This window comes from Narcine bancroftii, chromosome 9, assembly GCF_036971445.1.
Source record: "Narcine bancroftii isolate sNarBan1 chromosome 9, sNarBan1.hap1, whole genome shotgun sequence".
Lineage (NCBI taxonomy): Eukaryota > Metazoa > Chordata > Chondrichthyes > Torpediniformes > Narcinidae > Narcine > Narcine bancroftii.
Genome location: NC_091477.1, coordinates 109,513,467 through 109,537,435, shown reverse-complemented (window position 1 = coordinate 109,537,435; position 23,969 = coordinate 109,513,467). Strand labels below are relative to the sequence as shown.

At 37.5% G+C, this 23,969-nt stretch overlaps 1 protein-coding gene across 11 annotated transcripts in view; it reads left to right on the top strand.

The window, feature by feature from the left end:
* mecom (MDS1 and EVI1 complex locus) overlaps positions 1 to 23,969 on the top strand; it is a 637,277-nt gene that overhangs the window by 207,738 nt on the left and 405,570 nt on the right. For all 11 annotated transcript variants that reach the window (XM_069897283.1, XM_069897279.1, XM_069897278.1 and 8 more), the window contains exon 2: positions 2,667 to 3,004. In XM_069897283.1, the coding sequence (XP_069753384.1) occupies positions 2,667 to 3,004 (338 nt within the window). The remainder of the gene's footprint in view (positions 1 to 2,666; positions 3,005 to 23,969) is intronic.

Here is a 23,969-nt window from a genome sequence, read left to right as displayed (position 1 = left end):
TCACGCCAGGTCATATTATCTGTCAAGTCTGCACATTGGAAAACTTGGGGTGGCTGGGCAGAACATTCCAAATTAATGTAAACTATTAAATAATCACAGTCACCGCTCACACTGAATTTTCAATCAGAATTCCTGGCAGTGGAGGGTCTTGGATGGAAGCATAAATTTGAGTAATTGGGCCCCAGCACTTGATCTGGAGCAGCAGCCTCCAGGTGTAAGGTTCTGTCTTACATTTGCACTGTTGCATCAGTGTAACTGGAACAAAGTCATGGAAAAGCACTTGAGACCTTTTAGCTCACTTATTTGAACTGCATGATCTGACAGTGCGAGTTCTGTCAAGGTACTTCACCCCATCACTTTTTGTGACACAGTCTTTCCGTCAAAACAACAGGAGCTTGCCAATTTCTTTTTATTCAAGACAGTATCTCCTGACGGTCACCGACATAAAAGAATGTTTCCTTTATGTCATGTAAACATTTTAAAAAAGAGACTTTCTGTGGAAACTTTGCTGTACTATTTCCTAATATTGTTGAGACTAAATCAATGTTATTTAAACAATCCTGAAACAACCTGCCATGTAAGGTGGTCTTCCTATCAGTTTATCACAGTACATATGCCTAGATGCTTGGTTCTAATGATCAAGGCTACACAGCTGGCTGCTTGGTTGAGCACAAGAAATTAGGCAATGGTCCAGTTTACAGTCGACATCTATCTGAACTGAATGGATCGTCAGCAAACAGCTGGTCAACTCTTAAAGTTGACGTTGTGATAAGAAGTGGAGGAAAGCAGTCCCATGCTACAGAATCCCTGCAGATGGTGAAAGTAGCAAACACCGTGATAAAATTGTCATAGACCATCTGAGATTCCCATCAATTATAAAGCTATCCAGTGAGTCCAGTTCCCCTCTAACTGCTGAAGTGGTATAAAAATATAGTAGTTCAATGGAACTTTAAGTATTGTTGTGAGGACCACCTTAAAGCAAGACAAAGAGTGAAAGAGTTCTTTGTACTCACTGAGCTTCAATCCTGAGGCAAGTAAGTGCTCAGTGAAAATCTTTTCAACTGAGAATCTTTTAATAGGGCAACAAAAAAAAACAGGTTTCAAATGGCATGTAATAAAAGAATTCCAGGGATCTTTGGAGTAATTGAAACTCAGCTTCATTGTCACATAAAGGAGAAAGTATGGATGGCTTTCATCCTGGGAATAGAATTGCGAATTTAGACTTTTAAATTATAGATTGGAAGCAGCAGCTGATAGCACTTGTGGGTTAGGGAGGTCATTGATGATACCGGCCATGATGACTTGTACTGATTTCTCTGACTTCACTGAGAGAAAATGGACCAATAGGGTGCCCAATAGAAAAGATTTATATCTTTGGTACTCGGAGCTGAAATTGGCAGGAATATGAAAACAGCATATTTTCAGGAATTCAACTGGCAGAGATGTCCCTTCACCAAAGCAAAACCTATTATGGTATTGGATCAGATTCAAAGTTCATTTTCACAGGGAAAATCATAATGCTGGCAAAGCATCCTCTAATTTGATAAAACCTAATAGACACTGATCAATGTTTAATAAAGTTAAATAGTAGAAGAATATGAGGTAGTTCTTTTAAGCCTAAGCAATTTTGAATGTTTGGCATGTAAGTATTGTCAAATTTTAAGGTTCTTTCAGAGCTGTTGAGCTTTTGCTGTGAAAGGATAAAAGGAATGCAACAATCAAATCCGAATGCTAATTACTCCTGATGTATTTACTCAAGTTGTCATTTTGTGTAGTTTAATAAGGTCTTTCCAAGATTAAATCTGTTGTACTTTACAAAATACTTCAATTAAGGAGGAAATATTTGAACCCTTTGTTCAGTCAATTATTAGGAGATGTCATCAACAAAGCTTTGGCACTGCCACTGTGAAACTCAGTTATTTTGCCGATAAATAATGCATGATTTTATAACATACATGGCTAGAAGCTTTGAATATAATAGTGTGCAGTTCATTAATGCTTTATGAATGATTAATCTAAAAGATGACAAACCAGATATTTTCTTCCCTCATTCCTTTTATTGTTTCTCGCCCTATTGTCAATTTCATATCAAGTTTCCAACTTCAGACTAATCCAGTTTAGTTCCAGGGAGCGACTCAGCAATGAGAAAGGGAAATATGAAGATAGAAACTTAAATTTGAAGAAACAAACAATGTGTTGCTGGGGGAACTCGGCAAATCAGGCAGATTCTATGCATAGAAGCAGTCAATCAATGTTTTGGGTCAGCACCGCTTATCAGAACCCCCCGCCCTGATACGTTGACTGACCATTTCTATTCACGGATGCTGCCTGACCAGTTCAGCTCCTCCAGCAGCCCACTGTTAGCTCAAGATCCCAGCATCTGCAGTTTTTGTTTTTCTGCTGAATGTGGTGTTCAATTGTTGACGCCCATCTACTCAAAAGAATTTTGTTTCTCATTCGTTATCTCATATTTCCTCTGTCAATTGTTCACTTCAGGCTCAGACATTGGTTGATATTCAGACTGATAATCTCTAACTTTGATTGAGATTCTCATTATTTTTAGGCCAACCATTCATGATTTAGTGCAATATCAAATCATCATTTTCACTATGACCTTTGGGTTGCAATCACTAATTTTTTTATTTCAAATTCATCTTTCTGATTAGGTGATGACAGCCTGTATGATGGATATTCAGCTGCTGCAGGGGAAGAGGAGCCAAATGCTGATGATGATACAGGACATCTGTCCCTCAGTGCCCATGACCTTTCCTCACCTGCCACATCTAATGAAGACTTTACACCAAAGGAGGGCTCCCCTTACAAAGCCCCCATCTACATTCCTGATGATATTCCCATTCCACCAGAATTTGAACTCCGTGAGTCAAGCATTCCAGGGGCTGGATTAGGAATATGGACTAAGAGAAAGATTGAAGTGGGTGAAAAGCTTGGCCCTTATGTTGGGGAAGAATTGTCGAGTCTGAAAGATCCTTCTCAAGGCTGGCAAGTAAGCACAACATTTCTATCAGTTTTGGCCAAGTGGTTTGTGTTATTTGGAGAAACTTCTGGTTTTTCAAATGTGTAACACAAATATCCAAGAGTAGTTAGGTTTCGAATGTTGTCATTTTGTTGGTGTACTAAACACTCTTCTATATCTCATTATATAAGCAAAGCATAAAAGTTGAATTGGCTCCTTTGATGGAATGCGTTGGTTTGGTATAGAATGTAAAACTAATGTTGCAAATTGCCTTTCCTAACATCAATCCAGTCAAATCATTGTTATGAGAAAAATAAAAACAGCTTTGCATTTATATATCAGTTTGCTCAACCGTACAGAAAAGATGCCAGAAATCATAGTTGGCCGATTTACACAGTCATTTATATGACAAGATAAAAATTTAACTGATTAATATTGAATTAATATTAATACCAATAATTTGGTATCTTGAGTCCTTTAAAATACTACAAATACTTCTGGAAATAAGCCCATTAGAAAAAATTCACCCTTAAAATCCTGTTGGAAAAGATGCTGAGGATGTGCCTCAATAATTATTACATAATAAGCCAAAACTGAATTTGTGTCTACAATTCTTTTCTGATTTCACTTCATATCCGGTGTTTTTATTAAATGTACCATCAGTGATGTCAATTAACTGAACAGAAACCTAAAATTTATTAGATGGTTGATGCAGAATTGCCAATGTATTAAGGTCATTTTCTGAAACCACCAGATATATCATGGTGTAATAACTAACAATTGTTAAAAATGAGGCAGTGGACCTGTTAATAGGGCATATCTTTAGGGTTAAAATATTTAATATAATCATAATTCAGCCACCAGATAAAAATAGCATTCTGCATTTGGAAAGCAAGCATCCTTATATTTATATCCTTATTATTTGTTTCATCTATGGAATCCAGCCTCTTTCCAATTTTTCCTCATTCATATGTTGCCAGCATACAGAGCACATGGATTTGTCAACTTTATTACCCCGGATTGTACTCCTTTTCAGCCAATGGTTCTGGAGAGGACCACAGGCTAACAACCCTCCGTGGTCAGGCTGTTGCTTCATGCGTACCTCAGCTTTGTAGCAAGGAAGGCCACAATTCACTGTAGGGACATTGCAGAGCTCAGCACTAATTCCAAGGACAACACTAAAACCTGCTGAGTGAGAGATTGGATGCAGTTTATATCTGGTCCCGAGCCTTATGCCACCTTTGGCAGACATATAATTCTAGACCCATTATCTCAATGAGGTCGTCCAAATGGATTAGAAAGGTAAGTGCAGGTAAGTGAAGTTTTTATTTATTTTAATTGATACTAATGACATTAATTATTTTACATCAGTTATAAGTGTTTTAAAAGGATAATGTTCTTTGTTAATGGGAACCAGCATTAATTAGTTGAAAAAGATTAGTTCATTTGTATAGAGCAGTGGTTTTCAAACTACCCCCCCAAATTCACATTCCACCTTAAATAATCCCTGTGCTATAGGTTCACATTCCACCTTAAATAATCCCTGTGCTATAGGTGCTCTGCGATTAGTAAAGGATTACTTAAGGTGAGGAGGAAAAACCCAACACCCAACCCCAACCAACCAATTTTCCCCTGCAACCGCTGCAATCGTGTCTGCCTGTCCCGCATCGGACTTGTCAGCCACAAACGAGCCTGCAGCTGACGTGGACTTTTTACCCCCTCCATAAATCTTCGTCCGCGAAGCCAAGCCAAAGAAGACTTAAGGTGATATATGAGTGGAAAGAAAAAGTTTTAATCGTACCTAATTGACTCGTTATGTGCACGGTTTCATAACTCCAAAGGAAATGGGCCAATTACAATTTTTCTCAAGCAAAATATTTCATACACAATTGGGTCTAGAGCAGTGATTCTCAACCTTCCCTTCCCACTCACATATCACCTTAAGCAATCCCTTACTAATCACAGAGCACCGATGGCATAGGGATTACTGAAGGTTGAATGTGAGTTTAGGAGGCAGTTTGAAAACCACTAGTAGAGAGGAAGGAGAGCACAGAATGTAGATTTTGTCCAACACAAAACAGCCCTTATTTTTTGAAATATTAGAAATCGATTTCCAAAGATGTTAATAGAATAACTTATAGAATGCAGATTAGAAGGTTGCCTTTCCTCTGAGGTACCTTTAAAAAACAACATAAATCTACTTTCCGTTTGAATCCAGCTGATCATTTTTTACAATACATGCTGGCTTTATACCCAGCAGTGACATCCTCCGATGCATGTATTGTTACAAATGCAAGACATTCTCCTATTTATGCATAAAATAAATGTTATACCTGTATGACACCTGGTAATCTTTATACTGTACAGCACTTCGGCTATTAACGACTAAGAAGATCATGCTAAATATGTGCTAAAAAATTCTAAAAAAGCAGGAATAATAACAATTTATATTTATACCGCATCTTTAATCAATGCAAAATGTTTTAAAATACCAGCAATATATTATGAAATGAAAAGGAAATTTTGCTCAAAGAGGTAAGTTTTCAGAAACATCTTAATGGCAGAAACAGGGATCGAGAGGGAAATTCGAGTGTTTAATGCACCAATAGCTGAAGAGACAGCCGCCTCTGATGGAGGAGTTAAATTGGGGGAAGATTAAAATGCTGGAATTCGAGAGCTGTAAGTATTTTGGATGGTCATGTGACCATAGAGATTGCAAAGATACAGTGGGATGTACATTAATTGAAGACTTACAAATCACCTGAATATCCTTCACCGGATTATATTCCACAAATCCTTCTTGCCTACAAAACTGCACAGAAGATTCCAAACGGTTTAATGATCTGAGAAATTAATATTTCTTGTGAAGTGCCAAGCAAGGACATGGATATACAGAACTGAAAGGTGTTGCACCATTCCTTTCAAACAATCATCATTTTAACGCAGCATTTCAATGAGATTGATGTTTGTATAACCAGGTAAAAGTGAAGGTTCATGATGGAAGCTTACTTGTTTCTGAAGATAAAGTAAGGAACAAAAAGTGATTTTATTTTACGTGTGTGTTCCTGTTAAGGCTGAGTAGTTCATTATCATGCAATCCTCAGCTGCAGAAGGAGATATCACAATATGGAAAAAGTCACATTTCAATGCAATTCAACAATTGTATTCAGCACTTCTGAACTGAACAGAGGAACATTGCAGACAAATGAACCATCAGTAATTGAAGTAACACATTATCAAATGATAATGACTTCTGCACCAAAATTTGTCTTGCTGCAGCTGAATAGGTATTATTAAAAACTTCAAAAACAGCTAAAAAAGCATCTACAATGCTTAATTGAATTCAAAAGAATTCAAATTGAATTCAATAAACACAAAAATAGATAGATAATAATATTCACAATTATCCTAGTATTAAAAAGTAACTGAGCAATAGTACAGACAGTCCTTCTGTGATGTTGGAGCAGTCCCTGATTAGTGTAACAAGGGGAGGTTCAAGAGCTTGATGGCTGTTGAAAACAAGCAGAACCTAGAGATGCTGGTCTTCATGCTTCTATACCTTCTGTCCGAAGGGAGTAGTGAGAAGAGGTTGTGACCAGGGTGATGTCCCAACAAGGAAGGTATCATAACATGCATGTCCTCATTCTATTTCAGTGGGCATTTCATTTTAGTGATTTTCTTTGAAGGAAATAAGTCAAACCACGTTCTGTCACAATAATGCGATGTGTGGTTTGTGCAAACATCTCCTCATGCTCTACACCACTACATCTTGAAAAACAAAACTAAAAAGCTTCATTAATTACATTGTAATTAAATAATTCAATCCTTAGAGGGCCAATTTGACATTCCTAAAGATAACAAGCTGGACAGAAAAGGTATGTAATATTTCTCATTGAAAGGACATCATAATTGACAAAGTATTTTCCATTGTGACGTTCTCTGATTACATGATGATAGTGTGATGCAAGTCATTGCACGGTGTATCGACAAAGATATTGGCAAAGTAGGGGGCATCAATAACCTTCACTGTTGCTGCTCTTTAGATGATTACCATGAGGATGAAATTGCTTCAGCAATCACAGCAGGGTTTTAGATCATTTAATTACTTTGAGATTCATTTGGGTTAAAAGAAAGTCAGAAATGGACGTCACACTCCAGTATTGAGGAAAAATCTGAAGTAAAATGACTTGGATAAAATGTAAAAAATAGATATATTTCTGACATGGGTGTTTTCCATGATGAATCTGTCTTATTTTCATCAGTTTTGGCACTAGTGTAGCCGTTAGTGCAATGCTGTTACAGCGCCAGCAACTTGGGTTCGAATCTGGTGCTGTCTGTGAAGAGATTGTACATTCTTCCCTTGTCTGTGTGGGTTTCCTCTGGATGCTCCAGTTTCCTTGGGTTAAGTCACTTTGTTACAATATCTGATTTCACAATTAAAGTTATATAACAACTTTAGGAAAAACACAAAAAGGATGGGGGAATTCAACAGGCCTCACATTGTCCGTAGACCTAAATACCTTGAAGAAGAGCTCAGGTTCAAAACATTGGTTATATATCTTTACCTCCTTTGGCTGCTTCAAGACCTGCTGAGTTCCTCCAGTATTTTTGTGTGTTTACTACAATCACAGCATCTGCAGATTTTCCTCTTTCACTCTTATCTGATAACCGATAAGGTCAAAAATGAAATGCTTGACAGAAGAGTTGCTTGTGACGAGCAATGGGAATGGGAATTGGAAAATAAGATGAGTTGAAAGCAGAATGAAGTTTGAAAATGAAAATGGCGCATATAGCCCAACAGGGAATCCGTTGAGTGTGATTAGAGTGCACTTGCCTTATTCTGGATTTGTAGTCATAAATTTAAGCTTTCATCTAATTTTTAAGGCCAGCACGAAGCATTATCTAATCAGCTATTGTTAGTTGAAGTACACATTGAACAAGAAGGTCTGGGTGGGGTCACAGGACTAGGGTATAGGTCAAACCTTTCTGCAGTTTGTCATGGAGGTGGGGAGTTACTGTGGATAGAGTGAAGTCTGAGTGCTAATACACTGTGTGGCCCATTAATTGGGAAGAAAGATATTGACAACCAACAAGAGGGAAGAAAAGGACTTTTAATAAACTTGGTCATAGATCTGCCAATGACCAAGTGAACCCTTCCAATCAGTTCAGGCTATTCATAATAATTTTATTCTCTCTCCCTCACCCTGCCCTTGCCATGAGCACATCCCAGTTTTATCTCATCTCGTGTTAACTGATTCCAACACTAACCAGTTTTAAGGATTCTAAATCTGACATCATTGCGTTAATAAATTCTCAGGTTAATACTATTAAGAATTCTATCAGGTCTTGGCCCATATATTAAGACTGCACACATGAAACTTGTGTATGGTTATTGAAAATGTGGTTCAGTTGCAAAATTTTGGTACATGTTTTCTTTACCAAGAGTGGTGGAAATCCGCAATTTCTATGATTGTTCAAGGGAAATGGTGGAATAACCAAATGTGGGAGAAGAAACCCATTATGCTGATAAGAGTTAGATGGGGAAGGTGAGAGGAAGGCTTCAGTGGAGCTTTGAAAGAAGCAAGGATTTGTTGAGATGAATGATGCTTTACCAAGCATTCAGAAAGTCTCCAAAACTCCAAAAGGGTGGAAGAGTGTAGAGATGGGGTAGATGAGGAGGAGAGTTCTGGTGAAGTATGCAACTAATGATCCTGAAAGATGATTGTGAAGGTCGCAGTATAGTTTCAAATTTAAATTAATTTTCTATGGTTGATGTCATTGAGGCAGAGAGAGCAAAGTGATCTTCCTGTCTGCGTCCAATGTAGAGAAGGCCACAACGGGCACCAAATGCAGTAGATGACTCCTGCAGATTCAACACTTGGAAGGACATTTCATACTTTAGTTCTTCTATAAGGGTGAAATTGCATACTTTTTATTTTTCATATGTACAATTTTAAAGTTTAAACAAACCCTTTCAGCCCACAAGCCCATGCTGCCCAATTACGCCCAATTACCTACAACCGGTACGTTTCGAAGAGTGGAAAGAAACTGCGGCCTCAAGGGAAAACCCATGAAGACATGAGGAGAATGTACAAACTCCTTGCAGACAGCATGGAAATCGAACCGCTGTCCCAATCGCTGTCACTGTAGCAGCGTGGCGCTAATATTGCTGCCCAACAGTAAGGAATCCTTTGGGGTTTTAATGAAATAATTATTTGCCAAAGATAATTCTTTCCCTTGTATAATTTTAAATCAAAAGTATCAATATGCATATTTCAATGTGTTGACTCTGCCCTTGCATTTCTAGTTATCTCAACATATTTAGTGGACAACTGTCATCTCATTACATTTTTTTATAACTGACTGTCCTGTCCCAGGAACGAAAATAACTTTTTCAATTTTTTTACAGAGGCTTTAATTTATAGTAACTTCACTTTGATGCACTCAGAGCAGTTATGAGACACTGGCCCCACGGGAGGAAGAAGAGAGATAAATATATTTTTGACTAAAGGAGGAGAAAGAAAGATAAGAACTCCAAAAGTCCTCGATATATTTAATTGCTGCTCTGACAGGGAGCCATAATTCCTTCCATTAAGTAAATATGTTGTAAAAAAATTTATTATGAAATGCCACATTATGCAAGGTTGATATTTAAAGAGGTCTCTTCCAGGCACTAAATACAGTCGGTTCCATTAACACAAACTGTCAATATGCCACCAACTCTGGGCCTGTAAAATTAAATTGATTTGGTAAATGTAAGCAAGATAGATCTGTTTGCTTTCATCATCAATTTCAGATGGGAAAACAGGTGATGTCACCAACCTGGGAGTGATAAAGATGATAGGCCATCTGGAGAACTGGGTGATAGATGATTGCAGTGTTGGGGGTACATGGTGATATTGTGCCGCCAGCCACAAGGGAAACCAGTGTTAACAACTTTTCAATAATGTCTTGATAAATTTCTCTACTTTAATAATATAGAAATGGTGAGTTATTACTTTGATTGCCAATATAAATAATCTGAGTTTCAGCTGTTGAAGCATTTATTCTGGCAGGATTTATTTTAATAATACATAATAATAACAGATCATTCAGAATTGTCAACATATTTCAGGAGGTACAATATGTACTTTCTGTGCAAACCCTTCCCCCAACCCCACAAACCCCCCCCCCCCCCAAAAACCTAAAGAGCAAAAAAATAAATATATTGACATCCATTTGTGTAATTGCAACTTTACACCGTCCCAACTCACAACATGGACAACAGCCATGGGCAGAATATCAAAACTGGTTGTGGACTACAAATGAAATTGTAGTTAATCTGGCCAGAAGTCAGAAGGGGCTGATTGGATCATTTGTTGATATAATGAAGATTTCATTGAGTGTTTGTATAACATGTCACCTTTTAGGGGAGTGCTGCCAAATTTGAATAATGCCTAAGTCTTTGCAATTCCCTTTCCTCTCTCCACTGGGATGCCTTGCTACATCTTTATCCACGTGTGATATTCCCTGTGGAACTATTCCCCTTCAGGCATTGTTGTTAATCGTCATCTTCTTCTTCATCACCAACCATGAAGTACATAATGCACATGTTCTGAAGCTGTAAATAAATGTTCTGAGTTGATTCAGTGGTGGATGATGAAAAGAAAACTGATTCAAAGAATGGGTAATTAAGATTGCTAAGGGCTTGCTTTGTAAAAAAAAACATTCCAAACAGCTAATGCTTTAGTGAAGAGCAGAGACAACGCTGAACTTTAGAAGGTGGTATCCTTTGATTGAGTGAAACACAATAGGTTGTAGACACTGTGACACTGTGATTGTAGTAAGCACACAAAAAGATTTCTGATTTTCCCTTGGAGAAGGGCTCAGGCCCGAAACATCGGCAATATATCTTTGTCTCCTATAAATGCTGAAAAGACCAGCTGAGTTCCTCCAGCATTTTGGTATCTTTTGGTTGGGACATTACCCCAAGGAACTATCTGCTCTTCCAGATGTTATTTCAAAGAAAATCAAGATAGGTGTTGGTGAGTCCCGCTGAAGAGATTTGGCTCCAAATATTGACCATTCTTTTTCTCCCACTGATGCTCCTTCACCTGTTGAAATCCTTCAGCAGATTGTGTAAGCTATTGATGGTATTCTGGCCCTTGTTAATCCTTCAGTCAGCATCTTTATAATGGTCATCTGGTCATTGTCACATTATTGCTTGTGGGAGCTGAGTGCAAATTTGCAAATTCTCACATTAAAACAGTGTTAACATTAAATCAAGAATATTTCATTAATTGTGAAGTGATTTGAGACATTCAAGAAAATAATGTCCTTTTCGAAAGCAGTTACTATTTGATAATCAAATCTACATGTTGAAGATAGGATTTACATGGAGACTCAAGACTTTCAAAAATACAGATTCAATGGAGAAAATATTAATTGGACTGATGGACAAGTTAGTTATAAGGAAAGACCAACGTATTTGCCAGAAGGCCTGTTCTCAGCACATCACAACCAGTTCATTGCTTTTGTTCATTAAGGTAGCTGTTATTGAGATGTGGTCATTCGACGATGTTTGCACCCCAGCACGCTTTAGCTCAGCAGTGAAGAGAAGTGACAGTGAGATTCTGCACTCAGATTTTGGCATGTACCCAGTGGAATACTTTTTTCAAAACTAGCACAGAGCTCATGCACAATGAATTTTACCTCTCTTTTTTGTTGATGATTTGTTTTTTTTTAATTTCTTTTTTATTTTATAGTCACAGTCCCAGCAAAAGTCATACTACCGCACAGTGGTAGTTGAATGAATTTATTGTAGCTTCCTGTATATATAAACTGCTTTTTAAAATCCCAAATCATAAAGCTTCTATCGCACAAATCACTACAAAGCCTTTCTGTAAGAAAGAAGCAAATATCGTCATTTCCTGGAGTCATCGGATTCTAAACATGTTGCCTCAAGCAAAGTGCCATTGTTCCTTCGCAACCACGTTATTATCTGACAAAAACCTATTGAATGATAGTCAATTGACCTCATGAAAACTGGATTTAAAAATATTGATTATCAGATGTAGATATTGTTTGCTGTGTGTAATTGACATTGATGCCAATAATAGATGTTGAATACTAATCCCTGAATACAATATTTAAAGGAATTATAAAAGCATTCTTTCCTTTTAAGAATTACATGAGTGACACTTTCTCTATTAAAGTGTTTTCCAACTCCTTTTCCTTCAGTTTGATAGTGGAAAATAGTCATACATATTTTAATTTAGATAATACAGCATGGTAACAAGACCTTCCAAGTCCACAAGCTCGTGCTGTCCAAATATCCCAATCAACCTATAACCCCCGTATGTTTTGTCAGGTGGGAGGAAACCAGAGTACCTGCAGGAAACACACGCAGACACAGCGTGAAGGTATAAACTCCTTATAGACAGCAGCAGATTCAAAGCCAGGTTGCTGATGCCGTAACAATGTTGCGCTAACTGCTAAGCTAACTGTGTTAATGCCAATACAGCAAAACTATGAACTAAATTATTTCATGTCAAATAACAAGAACAAGGACCAACAAAGCAGAAGCTGGAATCCAAATGGCTTGTTCAATGGCATCCTTGATCCCAGTTTGTTACAAATTCCATGGCATCCTAATTAGGTTTGGAACTTAAGATCATGGTTCATAATAAATTAATCAGAATTTATTTCTTTTTCTAAAAAAGGCAAGCCCACCATGAAATCCTGAACAAAATGAGGAGCTATGTAGTAATAAGTAGTCCCAAAAGCAAGTTTGAACCCAGTATTAATTTGTGTAAAATATTCCACAATTCACAATCTGGAAGTGTTACGAGCCCATTAACAGATCCGAAGAGAGAGAAAAATAGTTGAGAAGGCAAAAACCCTAATGTTTGAATGACAAGGTAGAGGTTGATAGAGAATCATTTTTATTTCCTTGTCTCCAGGGTGCAGTTACCCTTCATTCTGCTAAAAGGAGGGGCCACAAGTGCTCCTGAACCAAAGTAGAACTTATCAAACATTAGTGCCCTCCAAGTTAAACTTCGCTGCCTTTGGATTCAGGTTCTTGTCTTTCAGCACACAGCTGTGTCAGGCTTTTCAATTAACTGTCTCTCTAACGCCTCTCTGTTCCTCATGAAAGGGAGACAGCAGTCTATTAGCCAGCATAAAAAACCTTCAGAAAGCCAATGACTAGTTGGGGGAGTCAGAGGTCAAAGCTGTAGCCGTGGCACGGTGAAGAAGACAAAGGTGTGGTTTGATGATTCAGCCAGCAGTTTGAGGAAAGACTTCAGACTGCAGGATAGGGAGGCCACAGCTAAAAGCAAATGAGCCCTTAAGGTGGTGGCTCTCATTGTTATCAGTGAGTCTTTTGGAGAAACTTGAACAGTGTATTAAATGATGATCTCCTGGGTGAGTGAAGGTGGTCAAGTGAATTCTTCTGAAATGTCCATTTTCTTCCGAGAATCAAAGTTTTAACTGAATGGACTTGAATGAGCACAAATCAACTACTTATCAAGAATTGAACATGATCAAACGATGTTTGATGGTGCAAAAGTGTTTATTTGAACCTATTAACCAAAAGAGAGTCTTGTTAAGTATGCTAAATGAAATTCCTGTATCTTGTTAGAAGTCAAAGGAACTGGATTTTAAGTAGGAACAGCAACTCCTCTCAGTCATTCACCCAACCTTCTGGCCAGTAATGGGCTCTCAGTCATTCACCCAACCTTCTGGCCAGTAATGGGATCTCAGGCATTCACCCTACCTTCTGGCCAGTAATGGGCTCTCAGTCATTCACCCAACCTTCTGGCCAGTAATGGGCTCTCAGTCATTCACCCAACCTTCTGGCCAGTAATGGGATCTCAGTCATTCACCCTACCTTCTGGCCAGTAATGGGCTCTCAGTCATTCACCCTACCTTCTGGCCAGTAATGGGCTCTCAGTCATTCACCCTACCTTCTGGCCAGTAATGGGCTCTCAGTCATTCACCCTACCTTCTGACCAGTAATGGGCTCTCAGTCATTCACCCTACCTTCTGACCAGTAATGGGCTCTCAGTCATTCACCCTACCTTCTGACCAGTAATGGGCTCTCAGTCATTCACCCTATCTTCTGGCCAATAATGGGCTCCAGTGAGTAAGTTTGTTGAAAAAAAAACTGAATGCCTAAGGAGTAAAGTTTGGAAATGATTCAGGAATAGTGCATTTCAAGCACATGCAATTTTTCTGAAAGTTATTTAAAGTAGTTTTTTTGTTATTATGCAACATGGGTGCTGATTCATTCTGCAGCCTAACTGACTTTGACCAAGAGATTCACAAGATTGCAGAAATCAAGATGGAAAATCAGCTACATGAAATGACTCACATGATGGCTGCTCTTCCTCATTTCTTGATCATCAAATCACTGAGAATCAAAAACCTGACAGACGATGCTAGAATTATTCAGCAGGTCTGACAGATGTGCAGAGAGAGAAAAGCTGAGTTAAAGTTATAGGTTAATGTCTTTCCATCAGAACTGGAACTGTTGGTCGTCAGAAATTGTTGAATTCAGTGCTGAGTCCTGAGAACTGTCAAATATTTCATCTAAAGGTGAAATGCTGTTCTTTATCCTTACTCTGGGCTTTGTTAGAATAGTGTAAGAGGCCAAAGAAAATGGGATTGAAGTGGGAACGTAATGGAGAATTAATGTGATGGGCAACTGGAATTTCAGATTACTCTTGTGTGTTGAAGTGCAAAATGGTCACCCAATCTGTGAGGAGACTACATTGTGAGCACTGGATGCAGTGCACTAAATTTGTTGATAAAACGTCATCAACATGTGATATTAACTCCATTTTTCTCTCTCCAGATCTGTTAATATTAGCAGCATTTTATTCAGATTTCTCATGGTTTCGGCATTTGTTCTTTCTGTCTCTCATCTCTTGTTTCTGCTTTCTCATTCTTATTGTCTCATCCTCTCTCTCTTTCTTATCCCTCTCTCACTCATTCTTCTCCCAAATAAACCTTGATTTCTAAATATTCTTAGTTTATCAACCTGATTTTTTTTTTTTGCCTTTGTTTTTCACTTACACCTGTTGAGTATTTCAAGCATCTAGACTTTTTATTTCCTCTTTCTGGGAAAGATGCACACTCTCAATTGCATTTATAACATACCAGATGTGTATGGCACAAAGGAAATAATTCTGTTCATGTAGTTCTTGCTGGGGACAAAAGGGGCAATTTAAACTGTTTTCACTATTCTTACAGTTCTCAGTCTGTGGCTCTTTCAGTTCATATCCAGATACTTTTTTAATATGATGAGAATCTCTGCTTGGACCTCCAGTCAGACAATGAGTTACAGAAAGGATGAAACAAAAACAAATTCAGTTCAACTATAATCCTAAAATTAATCACTATAAACTTAAATATATTTGCTAAAGGAAATAAATATTTCCCATTGATCCTGCCTGGAGATCAATAGACTTCCAGATATTAAGTAAATCAAGGAATATGGAGATGGTGTTGGAAATTAGTGCTGAGGTAGATGACCATCCATGATCACAATGAATAGAAGAGCAGGTATGAAGGGCTGGATGCCTACTTCTAATCTTAATTGCCATGGTCTTAGGTTAATCTTAACGATGCAGTAAAGGAGAGGGAACTATAGACGACATTTTCCTTATTCTAATATCTCCTAATTTCAAGAATCATCTTCCAAAACCATGAGCTACAATATTTTGAATTTAGATCTCTTTAATCCAATAAATCCAAATCTGTGACTGCTGCTTTATGTAGCTTTAATTTGTTGATAAAATGGATAAACATTTTGCATAACTTCGTATTAACACTTTCATGACGAGGAATAACAAAGTTTCACTGTATAATGTTGGGGATATAAAACGTATATAAAGCTCAAACTTTAAAAAGATTCAGAACAATATAGATAAACAAATTTAAAGAGAAACACAGAAAAAATTCAAAGGAAAATCTCTGGTGCTCACGCCTTCAAATTCTGAAGAATAATGAGCAAACTGTTAGTCTGCACGGATATTACTAGTCTCTATGGTAATGCTACAAACAATAGTCTTTTAAAGAGACAGGCACAAAATTAACTAAGAGTTTTTGAAAAACCCAAGGTTTTAACCTTTACAGGAACAACAAGATACTTATTGTCTCATAAGGGTTCTTGCATTCCAATATCGGATGTGAGGGAACAACTTTCTGACACAGGAATAATATTTCTATCTAGTTATTTGCAATTTTCACGTGTAGCCTTGAAGGAATGGTTCTGAATATATTGGATATCGCGGGAGAGAGCATGCAAGGAGGGATAGTATTAATGGTACTTTAAGGCTGAATGTAGGCAGCCTTCCCCCTTCTGTTTACTGTGTAGATTGTAGGGTCATGGTTAGAAAACTTGGGTAGAGGTTAAGGGAAGGTTAAACAGCATAGCCGAGCATCAGTGAGTTGCACCCCATAGGGACGAGACAGAGCTCTAAGCCAGCTATAATTCACAGTTGATGTGTAGACAATCACCTGTAGAATAGGAGGAAGAAAATCAGAAGCAAGTCATCCCTGGAGCTAAAATAAATTAACAAATCAGAAGGAGGTTCTTATTCTGACAAAAACTAAAGAGGATTAAGATGAAAACAAAAATTCCTCGCTCCTATCTGTCACACAGAGTTTAAAACCAATCATCAAATGAAAGGTCAATGTCTCCAATAGGGTCCGGTGCTGCAAATGAGATGCATCCCATCACTCGCCATGGTACAGTGAAATACAAACAGATATGGTACATGCTGTTAGTCGACTGGTTTGTGTGCTCACCAGCAGCTGTGAGCCAATACAATTGGTTTCAGCGGTCACTTTGCAATGAAAAGGTTTAGCCTGTACCAGATTTCCCCCAAACATCTCCCATTCAAGGCACTAGTGGAGGTATTCATGTTTCTTTGTTTGCTCCTTCTATAATGTCTTAAGAGATTAACAGTGAGCATGAATGAGAGCCCACGGATTAAACAACAAAAGCCAGACTCACTACATTGCGGTTTTGATTTTTTGGTCCAAGTAGCTGGAAGTGAGAGCTAAATGCAACCAGGGGCTTCAATAGTTTCAAAAAAACATGTGAATCCTTTGAAAAATTATCTTTCACTACTTTTATCCTCCTGTGCTTCCCCTACATCTACCTTTCCTTAACCAGGACATAGAAAAGGCAATCTATTTGCAACTCTTAGATTCTCTCTGATACTAATCACATGACAACATGGTCGATCAAATCACACTCTCTTATTCCAAAGGGGAAACATCTTTATCCATCCTTGGGGACAACACTGTATGAAAAATTACAGAAGCTAATTCATGATTCTGCTACCCCTTGCCACCACATGTTGGTACATTAGGGCCACATAAGTACTTGGCTTTGGAACTTTCTGTTGATTATCGCTATCTAAAGCATTTTCCCTCTGAAAATAAGAGACGGTTTTGTAGACCCTGCTCATATTTTGTTTATCTTGCTGTTGTCTCTTTTTTACTGCCTTGAACAAACTATTATGCTGTCTTCAGATATATATTTTAGAAACCTGCCAGTTGGGAGTAAATGCAGACATGGCTCCCAGCGTTGTCTCGGATGCAGAGCAGCTGAACTGTGACCAGCTTTCAGCAATGCGACCCTGCACTGATTTGGTGAAAGACTATCCCAGCAGTTTTATTGTGCTGTGTCCCATGTTGATTTCCAAAGTAAAATCTTTCAGTAAATCAACCCATACTGTCCATCTCTTTAATCCCTCAGAAACTCAATCTGTGCAACTCATTCCTTTAATTCATAGTTTGGAGACAGATTGTGCTTGTTTGCCAGTGGTGATTTCAACTAGCGTAGAAAAGTGGAGAAATTTGAACATTAGATAGTTCTTTGATTTGTTTCATAGGAATAGAATAGCAAGCATTTACTTTGTTAGTCACACACACACACACACACACACACACACACACACACACACACACACACACACACACACACACACACACACACACACACACACCTTTAGTTAAAAGACTGAGGACAAATGTAAGTGTATTAGTTGAAGGATTAAAGAAGAGTCAAGGAACAGAATGGTGGAATTCTGGAATGCGATAACTAAATTCATGGTTGAGAGAGCAGACCGAAACCCATTTAAAATATAGACACAAGATCCTGGAATCAGAAACGAAAAAAATGTTGGATGATTTCATCTGGATCAAGCCGCATCAATGGAAGTACATAAATTTTTGCTGTTTCAGGTTGGAACTCTTCATCAAAATGTATATGGACGAGCACTTTAAACTGTAACCTGTAGGGTTATGTACTAAAAAAGTTAAAGTTCAGAATTTTTTTGTACATACATGACATCATCTACACCCTCAGATTTTTTTTCCTGTGGGCTAAGCAGAATCTCTACTTATCTGTAGAGCAAAGTGCTGAACTCAAGAAAATGATAGGTATACAAAAGAGAGAGATGTGAACAAAGAAAGAAATGTAAACAAACTGCACAATGCAGAAAAAAAATTCAGTAATAAATAATGTGTGAAGTAAGAGCCTTGAAATGAGTCTCTGATGGTGGAGGGGTAGCAACTGTTCCTGAATTTGGTGGTACAAGTCTTCTGGTATCTATGTTCTTTCCTGGTGAGAGCAGAGCATGTCCTCAGTGGTATGGATCCTTGATGAATACTGTTGCTCTCTGATAGCAGTGTTCCATTTCATTTTTCTCGATTGGTGGAGAGAGGTTTGCCTGTGATGTGCCAGGCTGTGTCCATGACCTTTCTCAGAGCTTTCTGCTCATAAGTATTGGTGCCCCCATTACCAGGTCAATGATGCAGCTGGTCGGCACACTTTCCACTATAAAAGATCCAGGGAGTTAAAGTATCCTAAGCAGTTCCATCTCTGCCTCCTTTGTACACATTAAGATGAATGGCCTAGGGCTATGTGTCGATTTCTGTGATATCATTTTCTTTAAGTGAAATCTTACTTCAATTGCAACTTGCTTCTCATTATTGGGGTCCCTGAGGATGTGATAATCTGAAGAATGATCTAACCAGTGATGGTGGGATATTCCTATCATGCAAAGATCAGGCAGCAGGAATCTATCCAACAGCATGGTTTTTGGTTACATCTTGCAAGCCCCTCTTACAGTTTTCCTCAAATGTTTCACAGGTGCCTTGTTTGAGGAAACATGATTGGTGATAACATTGTAAGAGAATACAGTAAAACCCCTGTTATCTGGAATTCAAGCAACCGGGAAATAAATCGCAGAAATTAAATAGGTAAAAAATGTGGATGTTTCAAATTAGCACTCCTCACCATTAGTTCACCATCACGCAACACACAACAACCAGAAAATACACTTCTTTCAGCTGCTTCCATTGGGGAAAAGATAAAGGAATATCAGATCCAGCACCAAGGAATGGCTTCTTCCCACAGGCAGTGAAAATGATGAACGACCAAAGGAACTGTTCACACTAACCATCTGAGACTCTCATATTCATGTAACAATATTAATTTATTTGTATTGATGAACTACTTGTGGTGCATACATATTGTTTGCCTGTCTGTGTGTTAAGTCTGGTTGTGTGTCTGCATGTTTTGCACCAAGGACTGGAGAATGCTGTTTTGTTGGGTTGTACTCGAACAATCAGATGACACTTGACTTGACATAAAATGTCCTGATGTAATCAACAAATTCAAGGCATTGTGTAATTTTACAGGATACCACTTAGCTCACCTTGCCTGTTCTGCAAGATCTATCCAATTAATGCCATTCTTCTATTGTTTTCCAAAGCCTTGAATTTTATTTTCCTTTATAAATACTTATCAGTTTCCCTTTTGAATGTGTTTCCACCATTTGATATTACCACAATTTGCTGTTTGAAGAATTTCCTCCTCATCTCACTTCTGGTTCTGTTGACAATCATCTTAAAACTGTACCACCCAGAAGTAGGCACTTCCGGAAACTATTGATGCAAAAGTACTTTCACAAAGGTTATCAAAATTTTGAACAATTTGAGTAAATCTCTCCTTAACCTTTTTTCCAAATTGCTCATAACTTTAATTCAGTTGAACATGCCAAGCAATTCATGTCTAATGGTTATCACCAGCAGGTTGTGATGCTGTAGCATGTTGTGCCCTGACTTTGAACTTCAATACATTGAAATCAATGCAACTAGACCAGGGGTGGGCAACATAAGGTCTGTGGATCAAATGCGGCCCATAATCCAAATTTATCTGGCCCACAACCCAGTGCATTGGCCCGATCATTCTCAGCCACTCCAGCATATACTGTTCATTGCAGTAAACTAAGCTAAAACTTTATGAGATCTTTCCCCTAATTCATAATATATCTGTTTAGATCTAAGAATAATTTTCTCTGTTCTATAAGTGGAGATTGTATTATGTTATAACTTCTTATTAATTAAATGCGTATGTTTATCCTCTGATGGTAATTTTTGAATATATTTTTCCAATATTGTTATTTCTTTTTCTAATTTATCTATATCTTTCATATAGTCCTTTTTAATTTTTGAAGTAAAACATAATTTGTCCTCGCAAATAAGCTTTTAATGTATACCAAATAATAAACTTATCCTCTATTGAATGTAAATTTGTTTCACAAAATAATTTAATATGCTGTCTTGTAAAAACACAAAAATCCTCCCTTTTTAATAACAAATAATTTAATCTCCACCTGTATGCTGATTGTGGTTTTTCAGTAAATTCCAATTCCATCAACAATGGAGAATGATCAGATATTATTCTTGCTTTATTATCAATATTCAAAACTTTTGATTGATTTTGAGTCAAAAGTAGAAAGAAATCAATTCTAGAGAATGTATCAAATCTATTAGAATAAAAAGAATAATCTCCATTTCTAGGATGTTTCATTCTCCATATATCGATTAAATTTAAATCCTTCACTAAATATAACATAGCTTTAGATTTAACTATTGTTCTTGATGATCTATCAAATAAAGGATACAAACAAAAATTAAAATCACCTCCTACTAAAATATTTTCATAGACATCTGCCAGATTTTTAAAAAGTATCTTGTATAAATTTTTCATCATTTAAATTTGATGCGTATATATTTGATAAATACATTACTCAGAAAATTTTTGACAATTTACTCATATATCTATCTGCTGGATCTGTAATCACACTCTGAACTTTAATTGGTAATTTTTCTTAAATAAAATCCACCACTCCCCGAGCTTTAGAATTGAATGAAGAAAAAACTATTAGAACTATCCAATCTCTTTTCAATTTTAGATGTTCTTTTTTGGTTAGATGAGTCTCTTGTTAAAGAATAACAATATCTACTCCCAATTTCTTAATATAAAGACAGAATTTCTTTTTATTGATCTGTAATTCCCATTAATATTTAAACATAATCTTAATTGCTTTATTCATTTTCCCTATTTATAAAATCCCTTTTCATCACTCCCATCCAGGAAGAGTTCCCACAAAAATAATTTGGTCCTGAGCACCTTAATCTGCAATCCAAAAACATTAAAATAATTCAGAGTAAATACAACATGTTTGATTATTAAAGAAAAAGAAAAAAATCTCTCCCCAACAACTACTGCAAGAGCCAGCACCACCTCCCTCCATTTTATGGGTCATGGCTAACCCACAAAAACACATGCAGCCACCAGATATCAACTTAACACATTCCTCCCCACCCCTGCAGGGGGAAGAAAATCTTGATTTAATCAACAATTCTATCTAACATAAAAATTCTTCATCTCTCAGAAAGAAAAAAAAGGGGTTTAAATCCCCCTCCCCACCCTGTATATTAAATTCATTGCAACAAATCAGTGCTTTCTGTTACTTGAACTTTAGATGAACTCTGAGCAGATTCCTTAGCTTGAACATAATTTGTAAAAGAAATATTCTGTTGACCTGGTACAAATATTTTCAAAGTAGCAGGATAACACAACTCAAATCAGTAAGCTTTAACATACAGAACTTTTTTAACTGGATTAAATTCTCTCCCTTACTTTCATAAAATTTGGCTCAAATCTGGATAAAAAAAAAGATCTTATCCCCTTCATAATTCCAAGGCCCATATTCCTTAGCCCTTCTCATCGCCAAACATAGAAGATTCTCTCTATCCTGGTAGTTCAAAAATCTAACCAGGATAGATTGGGGTCTCTGGCCTGGAGCTGACTTTGGTCTCAAAGCTCATTGGGCTCTTACAATTAGAATCTTGTCTTCAAAATATTTCTCTCCAAATGTCTTTGGTATCCATCCTTGAAAAAACGAATCATGTCTTCTCCTTCATTACCTTCAGTCAATCCCACTGTTTTAACATTATTTCTTCTACTATAATTTTCCAGAATATCAACTTTCTCCAACAGTTTTTTTCATTCATTGAGATCAAACTAGTCGTCGTATGTTCAGACATATTAGATCTCTCTTCAATACGCTGCACTTCCTCTCGGACATCTTGAACCTTACTTTCCAACTTATCCACTCTTTGTGAAATGTTATTCATCACCTTAAATGCATGATCCACTTTAATGGTCAAATCTGTTTGACTTGTTTCAATTCTTCAGATAACAACTTAAAATTATTTTAGAAGACAAATTAATTTTTATTTGAAATTTATCTATTTTTGACTCATTTATTTTCTTCTTAACAGTCTTTTTTCTTGCCTCTGGTCTGCTCCTCTTCGAACTTGCCATCTCTTCTTCACCTTCGTATTCTTCTGAAGCCTCTTCCACTGGGGCTTGTATCCCCTTCATGTTCTGACGTTGAAATGATGGACTGCCCCTTTAAGAGACCTTGAGTTTTTTTTCAACCTTTTCTACTGCACATGCCCGACTTCTTGTGCATGCCCAATAAGTTTTAGTGTTTCCTCCGGTGCCATCTTTGCGAGTTTACGTGTAGAAGGCTCCGGAGGAAGGTCCCTCTCCTGGCTAAGGTAGGCCCGGTTTCTTTTTTCTTCTTCTCTTCAGACATTGTAGTAGGAGTTAAGTTTGGCATTGTTCTCCTTCTTAGGTGACATCTTCAATATCCAGTAAGATGTTTTATATCAACCTGTAGGAAAAAACTTTTCTAAATAGGTACTTTTTTAACTAATCCTAAGGGAGTCGTAAGGTTGCGTGCTGCTTCTCATGGCATCTCATGACGTTCCCCGTCACACTGAACTGTCAGCCTTTCTCATCAGTGGCCCCAGGGACTGTGTATCTCTCAACAAAGGAAATACTTTTGTGGCTGTATAAATGCCGGCCATTCCCTCAGGGTCATGAACCAGGCAGCGAAATGACGGCATTCACATGGAATGTCCACTGAAATCTCTCCACGTAGTTATAACCAGGAATTGATCGTCAACCGTATCACTTACTGCCCCTGAAAAAAATAACTCACCTTGGCACTCCCGGGAACACGTTCAGGATTAATTCTTGACTTCTGAAAATAAATTCTGAGGTTTCAAATAAATTATTATGATGAAAGAAAGAGGAAGGTTATGCATGAGGAAGATATTGTCTTATTTATGTACAGAGAGTGTGCATTCTCCCCGTGTCTGCATGGGTTTTCCCAAGGTCTTCTGTTTCCTCCCACCCTTCAAAACATACCAGGGGTCGTAGGTCAATTAAATGCAATTGGACAGCACAGTCTCGTGGGCCGAAAGAGCCTGTTAACGTGCTGTATGTCTAAATCTAAATTTGTTTACTCGATGTAGAACGTAAGTGATAGGACGGAGACTGTGGAAATGATAGATTGCATTAGCCTAGCAATTTTGTCTCTTTTGAAGTCCTTAGTTTACTTATCCCAATTATATTGTCAATTAGTACTGAATTATGTTGGTAAGTCTGAATACAAAAGAGAAAGTTCTCAAACTGAAATGTCGACGTGCCTTTTTCCCTACGAGCTTCTCAGCCTATTAAGCTCTTTCTTGATTCTCATTTTGCTTTATGTTCTAGGTTTCTCAGCAAATATCTTAACATGGTCACATATCAAGGCTAATCCAAGTATCTAAAGCAGGAACAAAATGTATT